General features: G+C 39.8%; 1 protein-coding gene and 1 long non-coding RNA gene across 2 annotated transcripts; both read left to right on the top strand.

Moving 5' to 3' along the window:
- Positions 1-4,357: 4,357 nt before the first annotated feature.
- On the top strand, positions 4,358-6,315 carry LOC145457578 (uncharacterized). Its single transcript, XM_080335798.1, has 3 exons — positions 4,358-5,160; positions 6,012-6,088; positions 6,161-6,315. The coding sequence occupies exons 1-3, from the start codon at positions 4,991-4,993 to the stop codon at positions 6,313-6,315; spliced, it is 402 nt and encodes a 133-aa protein (XP_080191924.1). The 5' UTR covers positions 4,358-4,990.
- Positions 6,316-8,369: 2,054 nt separating this feature from the next.
- Positions 8,370-9,572, top strand: LOC145457885 (uncharacterized). Its single transcript, XR_013920997.1, has 2 exons — positions 8,370-8,532; positions 9,408-9,572. It is a non-coding gene; the product is annotated as an uncharacterized LOC145457885 (long non-coding RNA).
- The last annotated feature ends 952 nt before the right edge of the window (positions 9,573-10,524 follow it).

Below are 10,524 nucleotides of genomic sequence, written 5' to 3'. Positions count from 1 at the left end.
AATGATGCCGCAGAAACGAGATGTAAATGTAAGCACAGACTATGCTTGATATGATATACAAACTATGCTGGATACTATGCACTATTCAGCATTGTCTGTGTTTACCTTTACATTCCTTTTCTGCGCGATTATTAGGGACTTTGACATATCATATCCAACATAGTATGTGATTACTTCTACACCTCTTTGCTGCGTCATCATTAAGGAATTTGACAACACTTGCATCTGAATACAATTTGATGTAAGTATCTGATGAGTGCTAAGCCTAACTCACTGATTCAGCCGATCCTTAGAGCTTTCAAAACTTCAACTATGTACTACAACCTGAGTCCAATAAGATCACACAAATTATAGTCTCATTGTTAAGCTTTATATTTGTATTTTTTTAACGACTGTAACCTTTTTTACAGCCAGACTGCTTAGAGTCAAGTGTACCTGTTTGATGCTGGTGTGATCAGACTAGATGACCTTCACGGTCTTATCGATCATTCCTATCTAATACCGAATACTGTGCAAGCATATTTTCTGTACCACCATCACTGCCGTGTGTTATGTATTTTGGTTGGATGAAAATAAAGACTCTCTCTCTCTCTCTCTCTCTCTATTCAATAATGATATATAGGCTTACTTTCTGAAACTAGGGATCCGTCGCCACTTGCATAAGCGCCTATGTTTTCTCTTGTTGAAAACAAGGCATATCGGCTACGGCAGTCTCCTTTACAATAAGGCGGCCATGCTTTAGACGTTTTTGTGAAGTAGCTGTTGTTTGTTCATCATGTAGTTCGTACCTCAACACACCCTGAATCAATCCTAAATCATTATATGTCAACCTACATACAATGCGCTTTCAGAATCGCCGCCGGTAGCAGACTCCTTGATCAGCTGATCAGCAAGCTGCTGCTGTCGTGGTCATTGGAGAATAGCCGATTAGCCAATCAAGAGCCGTGGTTTCGTGATTACTAGTCTTCTCACCGTTCTATGGTCGGTGACACGCCTATTCTTCGGCAGCTACTTTCAAACGCTTTGCACGAAATCTTAACGGCCTTCCTGTGAGCTTCTTTTAGGCCCATTGTCGTTTTTTATCAATAGTCTATAGAATAAGACATTACAACGGAGGATTTGTAAGATTTTCCAAATTTTGGACAACCCTATTATACACTTAACAGCGTTGTCTCTAAACCAGTGGTTTTCAACCTGGGAGGCGCGAGAAATTGACAAAGTATGTATGAATTCTGACTAAACATGTTTTTCACCACCATTCTGAGAAGCCAATTGTTGAAGATGAAACTTATTTCGTATTCAAGAAAGCTCGCCAAATTCAAACTCCAGCAGTCTCGCTCAATAGAGGATAGGCTGATTTCAACTTCATTTGAGCAAATTTTTGATTTTCTTTGAAGATTTAGAGCAATTCCCATGTGTAATTCATTGATTCATAGCTTTGACAGTAGCCTAAAGTTCGGAGCGCCGGGTAGCTGTTGGTAATAGCTGGTGAACTGCACTGCCTAAGACAGACTTAGTTGCAATATAGGTTGCCCGGTTTCGCCCTCGCTTGGGCTACCGTAAATCAAAACAATTTATTCAATTCCAAAACTGATCAAATTTATCATGGCAGTACAGAACAACGCCGTGCTCTCTGTAGTCACTACCTGCATTAGGATTAGTCTTAGTGCAATCTACCTTGAAATAAATTGATGTCCTGTTCAATATTTTTTGCTATTTTCAAACAAGTTTGGGGAATTTTTTCAGAAATAATAAAGATTCAACAACTGGAATGCGGATTTAAACTTGGCGTATGACATACCATATGTATACTATTAGATCAGAGATGGGCAACGTCCGGCTGTATCTGGGAATTTGTGCGGCCGTCGACGCCTAATTCAGTTAGTATGTGTTGGCGGGCGTCAACATGCAAATGGCAATTACGAATTCACTGTCAATTTAATCTTGAAATTTTAATCGCGCTTAGCGCAAGTCAACATAACTAAGGTCAAATCACTCGCCCGTCAATCAAATCCGAAGATTTTACTTCCGGATCCAACACAGCAGTCTGCCAATTGAGTATGTCAGCACTCGGTGAAAATGCCGTGTGTCGTTCTGGAGCTCACAGAAATCTCTGTTCCACCAACGTGCGTAGATTCGGACAATCGAAGTTTCGACGCTTCCATAATGGAATAAACTATCCAAATTATAATTCACGTCGACATAGTAACTCTTACTGGCAATTATCAAAGTACTCGAAATAATCATCTCTCAATACTCGACTCAAATCATTCGAATAATTACTCAAATCATTGTCATCATCTACCTGCTTTGTATATCCGCTATTTCCAGTTCTAGGGATGCATTTTGTACTTTATGTTTCTTTTCGAATCGATTTTAACCTGCTAATTAACAAACAGTTCCAGGACAGCGCCTGCGATCCCACTCCAGCGCCACGTGGAGCCACACAGCACGTCTGCAGAAGAGGAGGGAGAAGGTGTGCATGAATTGCCTTTGCTATACCCTTCCAGATGTTGGGCAGATTGACAGTACATGTTCATCTTTTCAGGAGACACTATATCGTCCACCTCCAGCTATTTCCTTAATGACGACTCCTATACCATCGGGACTAAGAAGAAGAATGCTGGGATGCAAAAAAGGTTGTTGAAAAATTTTAACTGGCGATTGTAACAGTGATATTTGAGGCCTAAACGAAGTCTCTACCGACAATTGCATATTCTACTTGTACAAAGTATTGAAACAGCCCGTTAATACTGTATTACATCGCTCCGTTGTGTAATTATTTTGGTGCAGAGGTTATTCAACTTGAAATGTCACTTTAGTTTATGATTTCACTACAGCGATTCCAAAATAATGGCAAATGGATTTTTCGAAACTCTTGTTGGTAGCAATTTTCACTCGTTATGAATCGCACATTACTGCTGGTGAAGTGAATGAATAAAGGGTATTGATAAGATAACCTGTAGAGCAGTGGTTCCCAAGCTTTTCCCAACCACATACCATTTAGAGGTTTTATGCAGTGCTCTTGTACCACCTACATAAGTTATGCGCGCCGATGGCGGTCAAAAATGTCTCCACCGTAAAAATATACTACCCGACTTAAGGCACAGTGTATCATTTCTGTAGTGGATCCATTTGGAATTCTTGTGGCCAAATATATTAAAACAGAATTAGGTAAGAACCCCAATGCTGTACGACTAGATCTCTTCCTCATAGGCCATCATTGGGGGATTTCCCCTGCCCACGACAACGACGGCTTCGAAAAACTCAAAATCAACCCCACCTGAACTGATAACTCCCTTCGAAAAAAAACAAACAGAATCTACTCGCGTACCACCAGCAAGATCTTCTCGTACCACCAGTGGTACGCGTACCACAGGTTGGGAACCAATGCTGTAGAGCAGTGGTTCCCAACGTGGGCGATATCGCCCCCCAGGGGGCGATTTGGCGATCTAGGGGGGCGAAAATGACGAAGGGGGCGATAGGGGGGCGAAAATGGACAAAGGGGGCGACGGGGGGCGAAAATAGCGAAGGGGGCGATAGGGGGGCGATGACGCGTCAAAACGGCTGACCTTTTTTTTTTTTTTTTTTTTTTTTTTTAGCCATCCACCTAGCAGCTCTGAGCGGAGAAAGATGACCTTTTTTTTTTTTTTTTTTTTAGTCAACCCGCCGGTCACAAAATTTTGGGGGGCGATGATTGGTGTTGACCTTGAAAAGGGGGCGATGGGTCGAAAAAGGTTGGGAACCACTGCTGTAGAGGTATGAGTGGTTTCAATTCTTTATGCCCAGAGGTTAGGTTGATCAATGATCACCCTATGACCAGCGTTCCGGAAGATTCATTGTGAATTTGAACCGGCTGAATGTGATTCACAATGTTGAAATTTTAAGGTTTGCGCTGTCCAAAACACAAAAAAACTTGGCCGATTTGGTAAAAAAGACTGCTGCAACTGCTGCATTCACACAAAATAATCCAATGTGTTATATTGTGTTGATTTGGTAAGGGACCCCGAGTCATTTATATAATGGCCGTTTTCGTGAATTTTCCTGAAAAGTTTGGGAACCGCTGATTTAGAGTGAAATGAAAGTAATCTAATGCTAATCTGTTTTGTAAAATGTCTTTAATCTCTAATTTTTGTGCAAATGTAATATCCGGCTTCCCTGAAAATGCTGCAAGACATCTATGCAGTGCGAAACGTGCCAACGGTGACGTATGGACATTTTCAAATCTCATGCCTTTTATTCGAACTCCGATTTAATTTGGAAAGAACTTGTTTTTTTGTTGTTTCATTCTAAGCCCAAATTTAATTCAATTCGTGAATTAACGGGAATATAGTAATTTCAATATTAATCTAATGTCAACAAGTCGAAAATAGTCCAGTTGCTCAACCCTTATGGTAGATTGAGAGGCCGGCAGGCGGTAATCGCCAACTTTGAACACCTGATGTAGATCATCATCATATCCGCCAACATCAGTGCAAGTTTTTGTTGCAGTCAGATCCGTGTAAAGTCGCATTTATTTTTCACAAAAGTTGCACTAAAACGTTGCATTTTCGGACATTTTCCTTGAAATTATTAGGTTATGAGATACTCGAACCGATCCATATCCAAAGCATTGTAACAAACTCAGTGTTGCCTACTTCAACAAAATCAATAGCCTGAAAAACTGACCCCGTGAAAATATAATTTTTGTCGGTCAAGCCTGAATGTACGTCAAATTTAAACGACAGTGAAATAATTAAGCGATCTATTTACATAATAGGGCCAAGTATTTCCAGTAAAAAGTGAGTTGCATGAAAAATCAAAGTTGCAAAAACCTGTCCTAGTGAAAATCCACCGCGGTCTAAGCTCGCCTTTTTGCGGCTCTCATTGACCACTGAAAATCCTACAGAAATAAAATGGATAGTCATGAATGGTTGCTGTGTATTTCTATGATCAGTTCTTGTCAATTTCTTGAAGGGTTATGATAATTTGAAACACAATTGTGTTGGCTATGCCTATTTCATCACACGACGTTTCCGGTAAGCTTGCTTTTCACCTGCTAATATTAAACAGAACACCGAAGTCTCCTTCCCCCGCTGACGAGGAAGTCGCAGAGGTCTCGGTTCCACAAGAGAGAAGAGTCGACAGTCCGCGCAAGCAACCACTGCGAAAAATTCCAAGGTCAGAGTGATGTTGAAAAGTTCGTGTTAGACTTCGTAAGAGCAAGCAAAATTTGTAGTCTCGAGCCCAATTTCATTGAGCGTAGGCGTCAAGTGTTCGCGGTCAGCTTACAATTGGTTTTGAGTTGTTCTAGATCTTGTTTTCGATTTGTGAATTTTGAAAAGTAAGTAGTTCTGATTCCAAGGAGTTTGAAAAAGTGAGTAGTTCTAGTTCTGGGGTGTTTCGAAAAGTGAGTGGTTCTAATTTTAGTTCTAAGGAGTTTTGAAAAGTGAGTAATTCTAGTTCTGTTTCTAAAAGTGAATAGTTTCAGTTTAAGTGGTGCAAATGGAGTAGATTGTACAAGTCTGTTTGTTATCTGGCGCGATATACTCTTGGTTAATGGGTTTCTTGTACATTTTCAAGTTAATTTACTTCAAAATTGTGGTTGTGACTAAGAAAATGGAGGTCAATTCACCCGCCTGTCTATCAAATCTGAATATTTTACTTATGGATACTAAGACGGATAACGTCCGCATCCAACTGCCAGCTAAGTATGTCTGCACTAGGTGAAAATGCCGTGTGTTGTTCTGGACTGCACAGAATTCTATGTTCCGCCAACGTGCGTAGATTCGGGCAATCGAGCTTTCGATGCTTCTACAACGGAATAAACGATCAAAATTATAATTCTTGTTGACAAAGTAACTCTTACTGGCAATTATCAAAGTACTCAAAATAATCATCTTTCAATACTCGACTCAAATCATTGTCATCATCCGCCTGCTCTGTATATCCGCTGTTTCTAGTTCTAGTGACGTGTTTTTGTTCTTTATGTTTCGTTTCGAATCGATTTTAACCTGCTAATTATCAAACAGTTCCAGGACAGTGCCTGCGATCCCACTCGATCGCCACGTGGAGCAACACAGCACGTCTGCAGAAGAGGAGGGAGAAGGTGTGTATGAATTGACGTTGCTATACCCTTCCAGATCTTGGGCAGATGGACAGTACATGTTTATCTTTTCAGGAGACACTATATCGTCCACCTCCAGCTATTTTCTTACTGACGACTCGTACACCATCGGGACTCGGTTACCCAGTGGAAAGGCCAAGCTCAAAAAACCAAAGAATGCTCAAATGCAAAAAAGGTTGTCGTTGAAAAATTTTAGCTGGCGATCGTAATGGCAAAATATGAGGTCCACATGTAATCTTTACCGACAATTGCATATTCTACTTGTGCAAAGCATTGAAACAGCCTGTTAATGTTGGATTACATCGCTCCACTGTGTAATAATTTTGGTGCAGAGGTTATTCAACTGGAAATGTCACTTTAATTCATGATTTTACCACAACGAATACAAAGCAATCTCGTACTGATTTTCCAAAACTCTTGTTGGTAACAATTTTGACTCGTTCGTGAATCGTGTATTACAGTTTGGGAATTGAATGAATGAAGGGTATTGATAAGCGAACTTGAGGTATGAGTGTTTCAATTTTTTATGCTCAGAGTTTGGATTGGACCAGCGTTCTGGATGATTAATTGTGAATTTGAACAGGTTGAATGGGATTCATGATGTTAGGATTTTAAGTTTTGCGTTGTCCAAAATGAAAACAAACATGGTCCAGTTGGTCGCGAAAAAACTGCTTGATCTTTAGCATTCGCTCCAAAAAATAGAACGAGGTATTTTGTGTTGTTTTTTGTTGATTTATTGAGGGACCCGGATTGATTTATATAATTGCCAAGGCCAAGGGAACGTTCCGTGAATTTTCCTGAAATGTTTGAAAACCATTCATTTCTCCAAAAAGACGTCCATACTTATAATACCAGATCTGCTTCTTCTAACAACTATTTTATTCCACGTGTGTCTTCAATGGCTCAAAGATCTATTGTCTTTTTAGGACCAAAACTATGGGGTGAGATTCCAACTGAATTGAAAAATATGTCTTTTAACGAATTTAAATATCATTATAAAAAGCAGCTCTTACAATCATAACCTTATGGCTACTGTTTAGTTTCTTCATTCTCATACCATTGAGAGTTTGGTACCGTTTGTATTGTTTACTTGTTATTTTACCAACTGTTTAGTTACTTGTTATTATATAGCTAGATTGACAGCAGTGATATGCCAAATCATTAATTATAGATATACATATATGGGTTATATGTAATTGGTATTGCATGTTGACCTATATATGACTGTCTGTTGAATGTATGAGGTGACCAGCTGACTTGAAGGCCTGAAGGTCGTATCGCTGGCCACCATTTCACAGCATTACTTTCTTACACATGAAAATAAACTTCTGTCTGTCTGTCTGTCTGTCATTGATTTGGCGCGAAATGCCAGTAATCTAATTCTAATCTAATTTGTGGAAATTCTCAATTGGTATCCATCAATTTTAATTCTAATGCAATATCTGTCTACCTGACAATGCTAAATAAGAACTATACAGTGCAAAACGAGCCAAACTTTGCGTATTGACATTTTCAAATCTCATGTTTTTTATTTGAACTCAGATTTAATAGACGGAATTTGATTTTTTTGTATTTCTGTCTATGTTCGAATTCAATTCAATTTGTGAATGAATGTGAATTAAGTGATTCCAATTTCCGTCTATTGTGAAACAGTAGAACCACACCCAGTTCCTCAACCCTGGAGGTAGATTGAGAGTCCCGAAGGTGGCAATCGCCCGCGGGGAACAGCTGATGTACAGTTTTAATATATTCGCCGACATCAGTGGTTCCTCACTGTTGCTCAAGTTCGCCTTCCTGTGGCTCTCATTGACCACTGGAATAAGTTATAAATTAAATAGATAGTCAATAATAGGCGGTTGCTGTTTGTATCTCTAAATAGATCTTGGCCATTTCTTGAAAGAGTAAGATAATTTGAAATACAATTATTTTTGACAATGCCTCATCTTAGGAGGTGAAAATGCTGTGATTGATTCCCGACTTCACATCTATCTCTGTTCCACCAATGTGTGTAGATCTGTAATACATGTTTCAAATTTTTTGATTCGTTCTAGCGAACTTCCTCCTCGGAAAATAGTATCAGAACTATAATTATCATCGGCAAATCACCTTTACAGGCAATGAGCATATGAATTGAGGTGTTTAAACAATCGCATATCACTACTACATCAAATCATTAAAAAATGACTCCATTCAGATTGGAGACATCAAATCATCGTCATCACCATCCAGTCATGCTATCGATAGTTTTGCGTACTATAGAGGCAATTTTCCCTTTACGTTTCTGGTTGGTTCGTTTTTAACCTGCTATCATTAAACAGGGTACAGAAAGCTCCTCCTACCTCTGCAGAGGAAGTCGCAGAGTCCATGGTTCCACCACTGACCAAAGTCAGCGGTCCGCTCAAGCCGCCAGTGCCAGAAAATCCAAGGTAAGAGTGATGTTGAAAACTTGGTATTAGACTCTGTAAGAGTTATTTAGTCGAAATAATTGTTCATTTATATATTTTCATCTGCCCAAGGCAATTAAGTCATGATTAGGGCGACAAATCAAAATTTTGACATTTTTTTGACGTTAACAATCATAGTTTTGATCATATCTTACCTAACGTATGCAAATTAGGTGATTTCTCACATTATGTTCGAATTTTTACATGAAAAAATTTCATTTCAACAAATTCTCGCTCTATGAAGAATTCTAGTAGATATATCACGCATTATGGTAGAAGTAATTGAATGTAGTACAGCGAAAGATACTTTCTTGCATTCTCGGATGGAAAGTGTCTGGCCTTGGAAAGTAGCTTGCAAAGCTAAAGTTGTGCGTACACTGCTGGAGACAAAGCGTGTTGCTTCATTTTGGCAATGGTGTCTACATCACAATTTTCCATCGTACGCTTCTTGATATATGAACCATACTATGCCCACGTAGTTTTGCTTCAGATATGATATTGCTGTAAGTTGAGCATAACACTATGTTAACCTATTTGTTTCATTTGAATGTTTATGATTCACAATGAACAGAAAATCTGCCGTCAATAATGGTAAGCCTATAAAGTAGGCTGAAAAAATGTAAAATGTCAGACGATAAGTTCACTGACTGCAAAATCTATGATACAAAGGAAATTCAGGTTGCAAAAACGTTCAACTTTGTAAACAAGTTAGACATTTTGTTGACCTAACGTTACAATTTTGACCTAATTTTACCTTTTTTGACATGTCAAAAGAAATCGCCCTACTTACGATTTATTGAACAGATTTGCTTTAACGTTTCCGTTCGGCTCACTTTTAACCTGCTATAATCAAACAGGGCGCGGAAGTTTCCTTCTTCCTCTGACGAGGAAGTCGCGGAGTCTTCGGTTCCGCAAGAGAGAAAAGTCGCCCGACCGCGCAAGCCACCACTGCGAAAAAATCCAAGGTGAGAGTGATGTTAAAAGTTAGTGTTAGACATCATAAGAGCAAGTAAAATTTGTAATGTCGAGCACGATTTCATTTAGCCTTGATGTCATGTGTTGACGGTCAGCTTACTATTGGTTAAGATTTGTTCCAGACCAGTGGTTCTCAAACTGTGGGACGGGCCCCCCTTGGGAAGCATGAAAGCCACTGAAGTGGGGCGCAAAGGCGCTGCTCACTTGAAATTAGATCGCGCTCGGCATGATTTACCCTAATTTCATGGTATTGCTTGGTATATGGTCCGAATCTCGTCTTTCAGAATTCTCTCATCAACAGCCATGACCTTCAATGCCATCTGTTGGGATTGCTAGCCTACTGATTGCTCTCTTTATTATTTTTTGATGTTGCGATAAGGGGCTCGCGAAATTATTGAAAATCGGGGAGACGCGTATTATACATGGAAACAACACACTTGAAAAAAATGTCCCTCAATAAAAAATTTGAAATCACACCTTTCTTCATGTTTGTTTCCAATTGCGCATAACTTTCAGCTATCGTGCCCAGTAATTCATATTATCAGTGTAGCCCTATACCAATTAGCAAATAGCGTGTTGCTAATTAACGAGAAGCGTCTGCACAGCACGCATTCTCCTGCTGAGTTGGTTTGCCGTTTGCACGCGAGCGAAATTACATCATTCATTGATTGCTGAACGCGCGCGGCAATCCTCGCTAATTCATCGACAGGCCATGTGCGCAAAATATATTCGCTTGCGTAATCAGTCGTACCTCCAACAGGCGTGGTGTGCACGGCATAACCGTTAGCCTGACCAATCGCATCTGACCTCGTGCGCAAGATGCTGTGTCGCTGGCCTCGCAGGCTTTGGCTGCTATTTACTATTGTATAGAGCAGAGGTCTCAAACTCAAACGTTCTCGTGGGCCAGTTTTCCAGTTTTGACGACGCCGCGGGCCGCAGCATTTATGAAAAGTATTCTATGTCTTTCCAAGTATGACTTATTTGGCGGGAATGAATTTT

Source organism: Botryllus schlosseri, chromosome 15 (assembly GCF_051294905.1).
Source record: "Botryllus schlosseri isolate E-star chromosome 15, Bs_hap1, whole genome shotgun sequence".
Taxonomy (NCBI): domain Eukaryota; kingdom Metazoa; phylum Chordata; class Ascidiacea; order Stolidobranchia; family Styelidae; genus Botryllus; species Botryllus schlosseri.
The sequence above is the reverse complement of the archived record's forward strand: the minus strand, read 5'-3'. Positions and strand labels throughout refer to the sequence as shown.

Bases quoted from the DNA above. Each gene is read 5' to 3' on its own strand.
- LOC145457578 (XM_080335798.1), top strand. From the start codon at position 4,991: ATGCCTATTTCATCACACGACGTTTCCGGTAAGCTTGCTTTTCACCTG. The intron at 5,161-6,011 runs GTCAGAGTGATG...ATTATCAAACAG, and splicing joins CCACTGCGAAAAATTCCAAG to TTCCAGGACAGTGCCTGCGA. The intron at 6,089-6,160 runs GTGTGTATGAAT...TTATCTTTTCAG, and splicing joins TGCAGAAGAGGAGGGAGAAG to GAGACACTATATCGTCCACC.